The 14,766-nt window shown below is 38.9% G+C and overlaps 4 protein-coding genes across 4 annotated transcripts; 3 read left to right on the plus strand and 1 right to left on the minus strand.

The window, feature by feature from the left end:
* Positions 1 to 545: 545 nt before the first annotated feature.
* On the plus strand, positions 546 to 998 carry LOC127410979 (histone H2A-like). The gene has a single exon (XM_051646285.1). The coding sequence runs from the start codon at positions 553 to 555 to the stop codon at positions 934 to 936; it is 384 nt and encodes a 127-aa protein (XP_051502245.1). The 5' UTR covers positions 546 to 552; the 3' UTR covers positions 937 to 998.
* Positions 999 to 1,727: 729 nt separating this feature from the next.
* Positions 1,728 to 2,250, plus strand: LOC127410934 (histone H3-like). Its single transcript, XM_051646206.1, has one exon. The coding sequence runs from the start codon at positions 1,746 to 1,748 to the stop codon at positions 2,154 to 2,156; it is 411 nt and encodes a 136-aa protein (XP_051502166.1). The 5' UTR covers positions 1,728 to 1,745; the 3' UTR covers positions 2,157 to 2,250.
* A 4,360-nt stretch (positions 2,251 to 6,610) lies between these two features.
* On the plus strand, positions 6,611 to 7,020 carry LOC127411237 (histone H4). The gene has a single exon (XM_051646655.1). It carries the CDS (start codon positions 6,620 to 6,622, stop codon positions 6,929 to 6,931), a length of 312 nt encoding a protein of 103 aa, XP_051502615.1. The 5' UTR covers positions 6,611 to 6,619; the 3' UTR covers positions 6,932 to 7,020.
* Positions 7,021 to 13,379: 6,359 nt separating this feature from the next.
* On the minus strand, positions 13,380 to 13,829 carry LOC127411000 (histone H2A-like). The gene has a single exon (XM_051646313.1). The coding sequence runs from the start codon at positions 13,815 to 13,817 to the stop codon at positions 13,434 to 13,436; it is 384 nt and encodes a 127-aa protein (XP_051502273.1). The 5' UTR covers positions 13,818 to 13,829; the 3' UTR covers positions 13,380 to 13,433.
* Between the last annotated feature and the right edge of the window lie 937 nt (positions 13,830 to 14,766).

Genomic DNA, 14,766 nt, shown 5'->3' on the forward strand with positions numbered 1-14,766 from the left:
CCAAATTGTTTCCATAAGAGCAAAATCTCTACATTATTCCAAACTTTTGGCCACCAGTGTATTGTTCATTGTTAGACATCTTTTGGCAAACTGTATATTTTTACATTTTTGAAAGAAAAAAAAACAAAAAAAAAATGTTCTTTGTTAATGCTATTTGATAAAAATACAATTGTTCAAATGTCAATACACAGTTGTTTAATGTGAACATACAACTTGATTTAAATATATATATATATATATATATATACTATATGTTGAAATTAACATTAACTAAGATTAATACATGCTGTAAAATAATTGTTCATTGTTAGTTCATGTTAACTAATGTTGTTAATTAATGTTAACTAACTGAACTAAACTCACTCTTGAGCACATTCATCAACAGAGAGAGAGGGAGTGGTTTGGAGTTTGGAGGGAAGAGCAGTGATTGGTTAGAATGTTTTCAGTCTCTAGCCAATAGGCGTCTGACAGACTCTTATAAATACTGTAAACGGGAACATGACGACACATTATTTCTCTCTGTACAATTGCAGGTTGAACTACATATTGAAAATGAGCGGCAGAGGTAAAACCGGCGGTAAAGCTCGTGCAAAGGCTAAAACTCGTTCATCCAGGGCAGGACTGCAGTTCCCCGTCGGTCGTGTACACAGACTGCTCCGCAAAGGAAACTACGCAGAGCGCGTTGGTGCCGGTGCTCCTGTTTATCTGGCCGCTGTGCTCGAGTATCTCACCGCTGAAATCCTGGAGTTGGCCGGAAACGCCGCTCGGGACAACAAGAAGACTCGTATCATTCCCCGTCACCTGCAGCTGGCAGTGCGGAACGATGAAGAGTTGAACAAACTCTTGGGTGGAGTGACCATCGCTCAGGGTGGTGTGCTGCCCAACATCCAGGCTGTGCTGCTGCCCAAGAAGACCGAGAAACCCGCCAAGAAATAAACGGACTAAAGTCTGATTCACTGAAACACAAAGGCTCTTTTAAGAGCCACACACTTCAACTATAAGAGAGTGATGATATTTTACATAAATATAGTAGTGTAGATTAAAAACGAGCTTCATAACGCTATACAAATCAGCCTTTCATTTGAACACTGGGGGAAACACATAAAACACAGTATCAACTTCAGAATACAGATGACATGAATGAATATCTAGATACGGAGTGATACAAATTCAAATCTTTATTACAGACATGGGGCCCAATTAAAAGACAATAAAAAAGTTCTTGTTGCACTTTAATCTGTTTTGAGTACTATTCTGATGCTAGTGGAACTTTGTAATATGGCACTTTTTCGTACCACTGTTTTCTCTTTTGTAAATCGCTTTGGATAAAAGCGTCTGCCAAATGAGTAAATGTAAAATGAGCAGCATACATTTAAATTAAAATATATAATTCATACAGATCAGTATAATAATGAATACAATTATATATGTGCACACAGAATATCTTTATTTAATCTCAGTTTATTTAACACGCAACATACAGTATAATCTAAAATACAGATGAGATGAACTGAACTAAAGATCTTGAGCGGGAAACTGTCGCCGCTTGTTTGAAAACACGAGCCGCACAGTCATTGGTCAACTGTCACACGTAGACGTCACTATCAGCCAATCACAAGCCTCTGAACCCTCCCCCCACTGAACTCATGGTCACACAAGGCTTTAAGAGCAGCAGCAGCAGCAGCAGCAGCAGCAGAACATTCAGTTACATTTTCTGTGAAGAACGGAGAAGAAACGTTGAAGTCATGGCAAGAACTAAACAGACCGCTCGTAAATCCACCGGTGGAAAAGCCCCGAGGAAGCAGCTCGCTACTAAAGCCGCCCGTAAGAGCGCTCCAGCCACCGGTGGAGTCAAGAAGCCTCATCGTTACAGGCCCGGTACCGTGGCTCTGAGAGAGATCCGCCGTTATCAGAAGTCCACTGAGCTGCTGATTCGCAAACTGCCTTTCCAGCGTCTGGTGAGAGAAATCGCTCAGGATTTCAAGACGGATCTGCGCTTCCAGAGTTCCGCTGTCATGGCCCTGCAGGAGTCCAGCGAGGCTTATTTGGTCGGTCTGTTTGAGGACACCAACTTGTGTGCCATCCACGCCAAGAGGGTCACCATCATGCCCAAAGACATTCAGCTGGCCCGCCGGATTCGGGGAGAACGCGCTTAAATCCACAGTGACGTCATCCACATCAACCCCAAAGGCTCTTTTAAGAGCCACTTCAATCACACTGAACGAGATCATTTCCTGTTTTTATTAGTGGTTTTTAAAAAAAAAAATTAAAAAAAAAAAAATTTTTTTTTTGTTTTTTAGGGCTGTTCGATTCCAGATATTTGGGACTCGACTCCATTTCCGGAGTCGCTAGTTTTTCTCTTCTCTATTTATAGTAGCATAAATGACATTTACTATTAATGGCTCCATTCTAAAATTAAATCAATTTGAGGGAAGTATAAATAGATGCGGCTGTATTTCAAAGAAATACTGCAAATCTTAAAAGCACCATTTAACCTACATTGCAGTTTTCTGTTTCCACTCATGAGTTCATGTTTATTAAGAGGTTTATATTAGAATGTACAGTAACTGTCCACTACCGTTTGTACACTGAATAAAATGTCCAAACAATACACTTCAGTTTTATTCAAAAATCCAGGTTGTTGTACTGGTTTATTTCAAACAATTTAAAAATATATATTTTATAACATGTATTTAAAATTTTGTTTTTGAATTTGATTTTGTAATATTATTTTCATGTTAAATTGTGTAAAATGTTAATAAAAAAAAAAAAAATGTGTGTAAATGTTTTAAAACCGTAAAAATGTCCAGAACGAGCAGAGAAGCGTTACATTCTCATTTTAACATACAGATTTATTGATGTGAACCAGGAAGCTAACTCAACCCTGCCATCTCCTTGTTGCAGGGAAGTTGTTACTGTTTGCCAGTCTAATGTCACATATTTGGCATGTTACTTGATTTTAATATAAAGTAAAAATTCCGGCAAACAATACAGGTCTGAAAAGCAGATATGTTGAAGGACTTGTGTGATTGCGAATACAGATGAACAAACAAAGCGGATTTACAGATACTGTAAAGAGTCAGGTTGATGATCGTTATGCAGCCATTTTATAATTCTTTTGTAAACACTATTTGTGCTTTTAGGTTTCAGAAATGTGTAGTAGTTCAGTGGTTGAGGAAATAAACACCGGTTTCCAAAGATTCCATTCTCGATTCACAACGCCTCAGAATCGAGGAATCGATTGTTTTTGGAATTGATTCCCAGCCCTAATACAGCATTGGCTGGATTATGATTGGATGAGATGCATAAACTGAATAAATGACAATACTGATTATGAGTCTTCCTGATAGAACTATAGCTTAAGCTTCCATTTCTGAGGTGAAATGTCCACTGTGTGGCTCTGAAAGCAAGTTAAATGTTTTCCCAAACAGGTGAGGATACTTTAAACTTAAACCTAACCGATAGTGTCATAAAAAGAAAATGTGAGATGAAAAACAATTTCTTAAGCCATTTTTCTTGTGATTAGTGAATACAAGTCATTGTTTTAGCAGGAAACTTCCGTGATATAGTACATACAAAACGCCACATAATTATTTAGCAAAAATTTAGGTATAGTAATGTAAATTTCAAAAATACATTTCTTTCTTTTTTTTCAGTATTAATCATCCACATGTTGTCATACACACAAAATATGGGGTATCTGTTGAATATATACATATACAGTATATACAGAGGTGGGGAGAGTAGCCAAAACATACAGGTGCATCTCAATAAATTAGAATGTCGTGGAAAAGTTAATTTCATTAATTCAACTCAAATTGTGAAACTTGTGTATTAAATAAATTCAATGCACACAGACTGAAGTAGTTTAAGTCTTTGGTTCTTTTAATTGTGATGATTTTGGCTCACATTTAACAAAAACCCACCAATTCACTATCTCAAAAATTAGAATACATCATAAGACCAATAAAACAACATTTTTAGTGAATTGTTGGCCTTCTGGAAAGTATGTTCATTTACTGTATATGTACTCAATACTTGGTAGGGGCTCCTTTTGCTTTAATTACTGCCTCAATTCAGCGTGGCATGGAGGTGATCAATCTCAAAAATTAGAATATGGTGACATGCCAATCAGCTAATCAACTCAAAACACCTGCAAAGGTTTCCTGAGCCTTCAAAATGGTCTCTCAGTTTGGTTCACTAGGCTACACAATCATGGGGAAGACTGCTAATCTGACAGTTGTCCAGAAGACAATCATTGACACCCTTCACAAGGAGGGTAGGCCACAAACATTCATTGCCAAAGAAGCTGGCTGTTCACAGAGTGCTGTATCCAAGCATGTTAACAGAAAGTTGAGTGGAAGGAAAAAGTGTGGAAGAAAAAGATGCACAACCAGCCAAGAGAACCGCAGCCTTATGAGGATTGTCAAGCAAAATCGATTCAAGAATTTGGGTGAACTTCACAAGGAATGGACTGAGGCTGGGGTCAAGGCATCAAGAGCCACCACACACAGACATGTCAAGGAATTTGGCTACAGTTGTCGTATTCCTCTTGTTAAGCCACTCCTGAACCACAGACAACGTCAGAGGCGTCTTACCTGGGCTAAGGAGAAGAAGAACTGGACTGTTGCCCAGTGGTCCAAAGTCCTCTTTTCAGATGAGAGCAAGTTTTGTATTTCATTTGGAAACCAAGGTCCTAGAGTCTGGAGGAAGGGTGGAGAAGCTCATAGCCCAAGTTGCTTGAAGTCCAGTGTTAAGTTTCCACAGTCTGTGATGATTTGGGGTGCAATGTCATCTGCTGGTGTTGGTCCATTGTGTTTTTTGAAAACCAAAGTCACTGCACCCGTTTACCAAGAAATTTTGGAGCACTTCATGCTTCCTTCTGCTGACCAGCTTTTTAAAGATGCTGATTTCATTTTCCAGCAGGATTTGGCACCTGCCCACACTGCCAAAAGCACCAAAAGTTGGTTAAATGACCATGGTGTTGGTGTGCTTGACTGGCCAGCAAACTCACCAGACCTGAACCCCAGAGAGAATCTATGGGGTATTGTCAAAAGGAAAATGAGAAACAAGAGACCAAAAAATGCAGATGAGCTGAAGGCCACTGTCAAAGAAACCTGGGCTTCCATACCACCTCAGCAGTGCCACAAACTGATCACCTCCATGCCACGCCGAATTGAGGCAGTAATTAAAGCAAAAGGAGCCCCTACCAAGTGTTGAGTACATATACAGTAAATGAACATACTTTCCAGAAGGCCAACAATTCACTAAAAATGTTTGTTTTATTGGTCTTATGATGTATTCTAATTTTTTGAGATAGTGAATTGGTGGGTTTTTGTTAAATGTGAGCCAAAATCATCACAATTAAAAGAACCAAAGACTTAAACTACTTCAGTCTGTGTGCACTGAATTTATTTAATACACGAGTTTCACAATTTGAGTTGAATTACTGAAATAAATGAACTTTTCCACGACATTCTAATTTATTGAGAAGCACCTATATACATTTATGCATTTGGCAGAAGCTTTTATCCAAAGCGACTTACAGTGCCCTTATTACAGGGACAATCCCCCTGGAGCAACCTGGAGTTAAGTATCTTGCTCAAGGACACAATGGTGGTGGCTGTGGGGATTGAAACAGCAACCTTCTGATTACCAATTATGTGCTGTAGTCCACTACACCACCACTACTCCTACTCAGAATACATAAAGCTTCACGGGGTTGGAAGAACATGAGGGCAGGGAAATGATGTTATAATATTAATCAAAGGCTGAAATATCACTTTAAGGACACTTTTAAGATTTGGACAAATCTGTCAATTAGAAGAGAAGTTTGGAAACGTTTTTTCTAGTAATTAATACGGTGAAGAATGAGAACCTCACACAGTCCCAAGTTATATATAATGTTAAATTATACACTGAAGCAAGATCATGCTTTATTCATGCCTTCTGTTGTTCTTTCACAGCTTTTTACATCCTGCGTGAATTTAGTTCAGTGACGGTCCAACATGGTCAGTGATGAAAGAATATAGATAATTAGTTATTTACACTAAGGGTAAATTGCACCTTATATCTGTGTCCATTTACTGTTTCTATCAGGTTCTGTTAGACAGCTATAAAATATAATGATTTCTACAATAAAATACAACAATGAAACTAAGAGGTAATTTTTCGAAATATCAAACCATTGTCTTCTTTTTTTTTATCAGCAGAGAATGTGGTTAATAAATTGAGTGACTGGTGGTTTTTAAGCTGACCACACAATCAACACTCCCATGAAGTCCAGTCACAAAATATTTAGTTGTTTACATGTCCCTTTTCAGTGTCCATTAGTGTGTTTGTTTTATAACACATTTATAATGAGTATTCTTCCTCATTTTACAAATATTTATTTGGACATTGACCTGAAACAAAAAAATTAAAAAATGAAATCTAATATATTTGAGTGAATCTGTGATCTTTGTTACGTCAGCGCTGTGAACTGTGAGAAGGAAAAATACGTGACGTGCTTTAGGCTCCTCCTTCAGTGCTGTGTTTCTATTAGGTCCTGTAGGCATCTTTAAATATCCTCTCCAGCAGCTCCATTTCATCACATTTAGCTGATAGTTGAGCTCTCATCATGTCTGGAAGAGGTAAAGGCGGTAAAGGACTCGGAAAAGGAGGCGCCAAGCGTCACCGCAAAGTGTTGCGTGATAACATCCAGGGAATCACCAAACCCGCAATCCGTCGTCTCGCTCGCCGTGGCGGTGTCAAGCGTATCTCCGGTCTGATCTACGAGGAGACTCGCGGTGTGTTGAAGGTGTTTCTGGAGAACGTTATCCGTGATGCCGTCACCTACACTGAACACGCCAAGAGAAAGACCGTCACTGCCATGGACGTTGTGTACGCGCTGAAACGACAGGGACGAACTCTGTACGGATTCGGAGGATAAACGACTTTATTCAGGAGAAACCCGACAAACCCAACGGCTCTTTTAAGAGCCACACACAATCTCACATAAAGAGTTCATGTTTTTGCTGTAGTGACATTTAGTTATAAACTAATTATTGTAGTTTACTGATGTGTAATTGTACTTTTCATTGTAAGTTCTTGAGTTTTTAGAAAAATATAAATGCCTCTTTTCCTTGAACAAACATGAACTATCCTTAATTTGTTCCATTAGATCATATATTATTTTGCTGTTGGACACAAACGTGGTTTCACATTATTTTAAACACATAATTATATTGTTTGTAATGAAGTGTGTCCCTGATAATACAGTTGATATACAGCTACAGTTAGTTCGTACAGATCTCCAAAGAACAACTTCATGATATAATACAATATGTAACAATTAATCTAATGAAACAACTTCTATCGCTTTAACTCTCTTTATGTGAGATTGTGTGTGGCTCTTAAAAGAGCCGTTGGGTTTGTCGGGTTTCTCCTGAATAAAGTCGTTTATCCTCCGAATCCGTACAGAGTTCGTCCCTGTCGTTTCAGCGCGTACACAACGTCCATGGCAGTGACGGTCTTTCTCTTGGCGTGTTCAGTGTAGGTGACGGCATCACGGATAACGTTCTCCAGAAACACCTTCAACACACCGCGAGTCTCCTCGTAGATCAGACCGGAGATTCGCTTGACACCGCCACGGCGAGCGAGACGACGGATTGCGGGTTTGGTGATTCCCTGGATGTTATCACGCAACACTTTGCGGTGACGCTTGGCGCCTCCTTTTCCGAGTCCTTTACCGCCTTTACCTCTTCCAGACATGATGAGAGCTCAACTATCAGCTAAACGTAATGAATGGAGCTGCTGAAGAGGATATTTAAAGATGCTTACAGGACCTAATAGAAACACAGCACTGAAGGAGGAGCCTAAAGCACGTCACGTATTTTTCCTTCTCACAGTTCACAGCGCTGACGTAACAAAGATCAAAGATTCACTCAAATATATTAGATTTCATTTTTTATTTTTTTGTTTCAGGTCAATGTCCAAATAAATATTTGTAAAATGAGGAAGAATACTCATTATAAATGTGTTATAAAACAAACACACTAATGGACACTGAAAAGGGACATGTAAACAACTAAATATTTTGTGATTGGACTTCATGGGAGTGTTGATTGTGTGGTCAGCTTAAAAACCACCAGTCACTCAATTTATTAACCACATTCTCTGCTGATAAAAAAAAAAGAAGACAATGGTTTGATATTTCGAAAAATTACCTCTTAGTTTCATTGTTGTATTTTATTGTAGAAATCATTATATTTTATAGCTGTCTAACAGAACCTGATAGAAACAGTAAATGGACACAGATATAAGGTGCAATTTACCCTTAGTGTAAATAACTAATTATCTATATTCTTTCATCACTGACCATGTTGGACCGTCACTGAACTAAATTCACGCAGGATGTAAAAAGCTGTGAAAGAACAACAGAAGGCATGAATAAAGCATGATCTTGCTTCAGTGTATAATTTAACATTATAACTTGGGACTGTGTGAGGTTCTCATTCTTCACCGTATTAATTACTAGAAAAAACGTTTCCAAACTTCTCTTCTAATTGACAGATTTGTCCAAATCTTAAAAGTGTCCTTAAAGTGATATTTCAGCCTTTGATTAATATTATATCATCATTTCCCTGCCCTCATGTTCTTCCAACCCCGTGAAGCTTTATGTATTCTGAGTAGGAGTAGTGGTGGTGTAGTGGACTACAGCACATAATTGGTAATCAGAAGGTTGCTGTTTCAATCCCCACAGCCACCACCATTGTGTCCTTGAGCAAGACACTTAACTCCAGGTTGCTCCAGGGGGATTGTCCCTGTAATAAGGGCACTGTAAGTCGCTTTGGATAAAAGCTTCTGCCAAATGCATAAATGTATATAGGTGCTTCTCAATAAATTAGAATGTCGTGGAAAAGTTCATTTATTTCAGTAATTCAACTCAAATTGTGAAACTCGTGTATTAAATAAATTCAGTGCACACAGACTGAAGTAGTTTAAGTCTTTGGTTCTTTTAATTGTGATGATTTTGGCTCACATTTAACAAAAACCCACCAATTCACTATCTCAAAAAATTAGAATACATCATAAGACCAATAAAACAAAATTTTTAGTGAATTGTTGGCCTTCTGGAAAGTATGTTCATTTACTGTATATGTACTCAACACTTGGTAGGGGCTCCTTTTGCTTTAATTACTGCCTCAATTCGGCGTGGCATGGAGGTGATCAGTTTGTGGCACTGCTGAGGTGGTATGGAAGCCCAGGTTTCTTTGACAGTGGCCTTCAGCTCATCTGCATTTTTTGGTCTCTTGTTTCTCATTTTCCTTTTGACAATACCCCATAGATTCTCTCTGGGGTTCAGGTCTGGTGAGTTTGCTGGCCAGTCAAGCACACCAACACCATGGTCATTTAACCAACTTTTGGTGCTTTTGGCAGTGTGGGCAGGTGCCAAATCCTGCTGGAAAATGAAATCAGCATCTTTAAAAAGCTGGTCAGCAGAAGGAAGCATGAAGTGCTCCAAAATTTCTTGGTAAACGGGTGCAGTGACTTTGGTTTTCAAAAAACACAATGGACCAACACCAGCAGATGACATTGCACCCCAAATCATCACAGACTGTGGAAACTTAACACTGGACTTCAAGCAACTTGGGCTATGAGCTTCTCCACCCTTCCTCCAGACTCTAGGACCTTGGTTTCCAAATGAAATACAAAACTTGCTCTAATCTGAAAAGAGGACTTTGGACCACTGGGCAACAGTCCAGTTCTTCTTCTCCTTAGCCCAGGTAAGACGCCTCTGACGTTGTCTGTGGTTCAGGAGTGGCTTAACAAGAGGAATACGACAACTGTAGCCAAATTCCTTGACATGTCTGTGTGTGGTGGCTCTTGATGCCTTGACCCCAGCCTCAGTCCATTCCTTGTGAAGTTCACCCAAATTCTTGAATCGATTTTGCTTGACAATCCTCATAAGGCTGCGGTTCTCTCGGTTGGTTGTGCATCTTTTTCTTCCACACTTTTTCCTTCCACTCAACTTTCTGTTAACATGCTTGGATACAGCACTCTGTGAACAGCCAGCTTCTTTGGCAATGAATGTTTGTGGCCTACCCTCCTTGTGAAGGGTGTCAATGATTGTCTTCTGGACAACTGTCAGATCAGCAGTCTTCCCCATGATTGTGTAGCCTAGTGAACCAAACTGAGAGACCATTTTGAAGGCTCAGGAAACCTTTGCAGGTGTTTTGAGTTGATTAGCTGATTGGCATGTCACCATATTCTAATTTTTTGAGATTGATCACCTCCATGCCACGCTGAATTGAGGCAGTAATTAAAGCAAAAGGAGCCCCTACCAAGTATTGAGTACATATACAGTAAATGAACATACTTTCCAGAAGGCCAACAATTCACTAAAAATGTTGTTTTATTGGTCTTATGATGTATTCTAATTTTTTGAGATAGTGAATTGGTGGGTTTTTGTTAAATGTGAGCCAAAATCATCACAATTAAAAGAACCAAAGACTTAAACTACTTCAGTCTGTGTGCATTGAATTTATTTAATACACAAGTTTCACAATTTGAGTTGAATTAATGAAATTAACTTTTCCACGACATTCTAATTTATTGAGATGCACCTGTATGTTTTGGCTACTCTCCCCACCTCTGTATATACTGTATATGTATATATTCAACAGATACCCCATATTTTGTGTGTATGACAACATGTGGATGATTAATACTGAAAAAAAAGAAAGAAATGTATTTTTGAAATTTACATTACTATACCTAAATTTTTGCTAAATAATTATGTGGCATTTTGTATGTACTATATCACGGAAGTTTCCTGCTAAAACAATGACTTGTATTCACTAATCACAAGAAAAATGGCTTAAGAAATTGTTTTTCATCTCACATTTTCTTTTTATGACACTATCGGTTAGGTTTAAGTTTAAAGTATCCTCACCTGTTTGGGAAAACATTTAACTTGCTTTCAGAGCCACACAGTGGACATTTCACCTCAGAAATGGAAGCTTAAGCTATAGTTCTATCAGGAAGACTCATAATCAGTATTGTCATTTATTCAGTTTATGCATCTCATCCAATCATAATCCAGCCAATGCTGTATTAGGGCTGGGAATCAATTCCAAAAACAATCGATTCCTCGATTCTGAGGCGTTGTGAATCGAGAATGGAATCTTTGGAAACCGGTGTTTATTTCCTCAACCACTGAACTACTACACATTTCTGAAACCTAAAAGCACAAATAGTGTTTACAAAAGAATTATAAAATGGCTGCATAACGATCATCAACCTGACTCTTTACAGTATCTGTAAATCCGCTTTGTTTGTTCATCTGTATTCGCAATCACACAAGTCCTTCAACATATCTGCTTTTCAGACCTGTATTGTTTGCCGGAATTTTTACTTTATATTAAAATCAAGTAACATGCCAAATATGTGACATTAGACTGGCAAACAGTAACAACTTCCCTGCAACAAGGAGATGGCAGGGTTGAGTTAGCTTCCTGGTTCACATCAATAAATCTGTATGTTAAAATGAGAATGTAACGCTTCTCTGCTCGTTCTGGACATTTTTACGGTTTTAAAACATTTACACACATTTTTTTTTTTTTATTAACATTTTACACAATTTAACATGAAAATAATATTACAAAATCAAATTCAAAAACAAAATTTTAAATACATGTTATAAAATATATATTTTTAAATTGTTTGAAATAAACCAGTACAACAACCTGGATTTTTGAATAAAAGTGAAGTGTATTGTTTGGACATTTTATTCAGTGTACAAACGGTAGTGGACAGTTACTGTACATTCTAATATAAACCTCTTAATAAACATGAACTCATGAGTGGAAACAGAAAACTGCAATGTAGGTTAAATGGTGCTTTTAAGATTTGCAGTATTTCTTTGAAATACAGCCGCATCTATTTATACTTCCCTCAAATTGATTTAATTTTAGAATGGAGCTATTAATAGTAAATGTCACTTATGCTACTATAAATAGAGAAAAGAAAAACTAGCAACTCCGGAAATGGAGTCGAGTCCCAAATATCTGGAATCGAATAGCCCTAAAAAAAAAAAAAAAAAAAAAAAATTAATGTCTCTTTATAAACCATTAATAATAAAAACAGGAAATGATCTCGTTCAGTGTGATTGAAGTGGCTCTTAAAAGAGCCTTTGGGGTTGATGTGGATGACGTCACTGTGGATTTAAGCGCGTTCTCCTCGAATCCGGCGGGCCAGCTGAATGTCTTTGGGCATGATGGTGACCCTCTTGGCGTGGATGGCACACAAGTTGGTGTCCTCAAACAGACCGACCAAATAAGCCTCGCTGGACTCCTGCAGGGCCATGACAGCGGAACTCTGGAAGCGCAGATCCGTCTTGAAATCCTGAGCGATTTCTCTCACCAGACGCTGGAAAGGCAGTTTGCGAATCAGCAGCTCAGTGGACTTCTGATAACGGCGGATCTCTCTCAGAGCCACGGTACCGGGCCTGTAACGATGAGGCTTCTTGACTCCACCGGTGGCTGGAGCGCTCTTACGGGCGGCTTTAGTAGCGAGCTGCTTCCTCGGGGCTTTTCCACCGGTGGATTTACGAGCGGTCTGTTTAGTTCTTGCCATGACTTCAACGTTTCTTCTCCGTTCTTCACAGAAAATGTAACTGAATGTTCTGCTGCTGCTGCTGCTGCTGCTGCTGCTCTTTAAAGCCTTGTGTGACCATGAGTTCAGTGGGGGGAGGGTTCAGAGGCTTGTGATTGGCTGATAGTGACGTCTACGTGTGACAGTTGACCAATGACTGTGCGGCTCGTGTTTTCAAACAAGCGGCGACAGTTTCCCGCTCAAGATCTTTAGTTCAGTTCATCTCATCTGTATTTTAGATTATACTGTATGTTGCGTGTTAAATAAACTGAGATTAAATAAAGATATTCTGTGTGCACATATATAATTGTATTCATTATTATACTGATCTGTATGAATTATATATTTTAATTTAAATGTATGCTGCTCATTTTACATTTACTCATTTGGCAGACGCTTTTATCCAAAGCGATTTACAAAAGAGAAAAACAGTGGTACGAAAAAGTGCCATATTACAAAGTTCCACTAGCATCAGAATAGTACTCAAAACAGATTAAAGTGCAACAAGAACTTTTTTTTATTGTCTTTTTAATTGGGCCCGGTGTCTGTAATAAAGATTTGAATTTGTATCACTCCGTATCTAGATATTCATTCATGTCATCTGTATTCTGAAGTTGATACTGTGTTTTATTTGTTTCCCCCCAATGTTCAAATGAAAGGCTTCTTTGTGTAGCGTTACGAAGCTCATTTTTAATCTACACTACTATATTTATGTAAAATATCATCACTCTCTTGCAGTTGAAGTGTGTGGCTCTTAAAAGAGCCTTTGTGTTTCAGTGAATCAGACTTTAGTCCGTTTATTTCTTGGCGGGTTTCTCGGTCTTCTTGGGCAGCAGCACAGCCTGGATGTTGGGCAGCACACCACCCTGAGCGATGGTCACTCCACCCAAGAGTTTGTTCAACTCTTCATCGTTCCGCACTGCCAGCTGCAGGTGACGGGGAATGATACGAGTCTTCTTGTTGTCCCGAGCGGCGTTTCCGGCCAACTCCAGGATTTCAGCGGTGAGATACTCGAGCACAGCGGCCAGATAAACAGGAGCACCGGCACCAACGCGCTCTGCGTAGTTTCCTTTGCGGAGCAGTCTGTGTACACGACCGACGGGGAACTGCAGTCCTGCCCTGGATGAACGAGTTTTAGCCTTTGCACGAGCTTTACCACCGGTTTTACCTCTGCCGCTCATTTTCAATATGTAGTTCAAACTGTATTGTTACAGAGAGAAATAATGTGTCTTCATGTTCCCGTTTACAGTATTTATAAGAGTCTGTCAGACGCCTATTGGCTAGAGACTGAAAACATTCCAACCAATCACTGCTCTTCCCTCCAAACTCCAAACCACTCCCTCTCTCTGTTGATGAATGTGCTCAAGAGGGAGTTTCAACTCTGAAGCATTTGTAACACATGACAATAAGGTTCAATTAGTTAACATTAATCAACAACATTATTTAACATGATCTAACAATAAACAATTATTTTACAGCATGTATTAATCTTGGTTTATGTTAATTTCAACATAAAATAATACATTATTCAAAATCACAAGTTGTATATTTTAAAATTTGTGAATGACACTGACTACCACCCCTGGAGTCACGAGTTCGAATCCAGGGTGTGCTGAGTGACTCCAGCCAGGTCTCCTAAGCAACCAAATTGGCCCGGTTGCTAGGGATGGTAGAGTCAAATGGGGTAACTTCATCGTGGTCGCAATTAGTGGTTCTTGCTCTCAGTGGTGCATGTGGTAAGTTGTGCGTGGACCGCCGAGAGTAGCATGAGTCTCCACATGCTGTGAGTATAATGAGCCATGTGATAAGATGCAGATTGATGGTCTCAGAAGCGGAGGCAACTGAGACTTGTCCTCCGCCACCCGGATTGAGGTGAGTAACCACGCCACCACGAGGAACTACTAAGTAGTGGGAATTGGACATTACAAATTGGGAGAAAAGGGGATAAAATAAATAAATGTCTGACTTACAATATAATAGTTATGCTTCATTGATATAAAGACCCAATCGATCCATCATAATTAAATCATATGGATAAATGATTGTCAAGTTAATTACACTAAAACTTATATGAAACACTGATTTAACCCTTGTGCGACCTTTGGGACATTTTTGTCTTTTTCATTTTAG

This window comes from Myxocyprinus asiaticus, chromosome 2 (genome assembly GCF_019703515.2).
Source record: "Myxocyprinus asiaticus isolate MX2 ecotype Aquarium Trade chromosome 2, UBuf_Myxa_2, whole genome shotgun sequence".
Classification (NCBI taxonomy): domain Eukaryota; kingdom Metazoa; phylum Chordata; class Actinopteri; order Cypriniformes; family Catostomidae; genus Myxocyprinus; species Myxocyprinus asiaticus.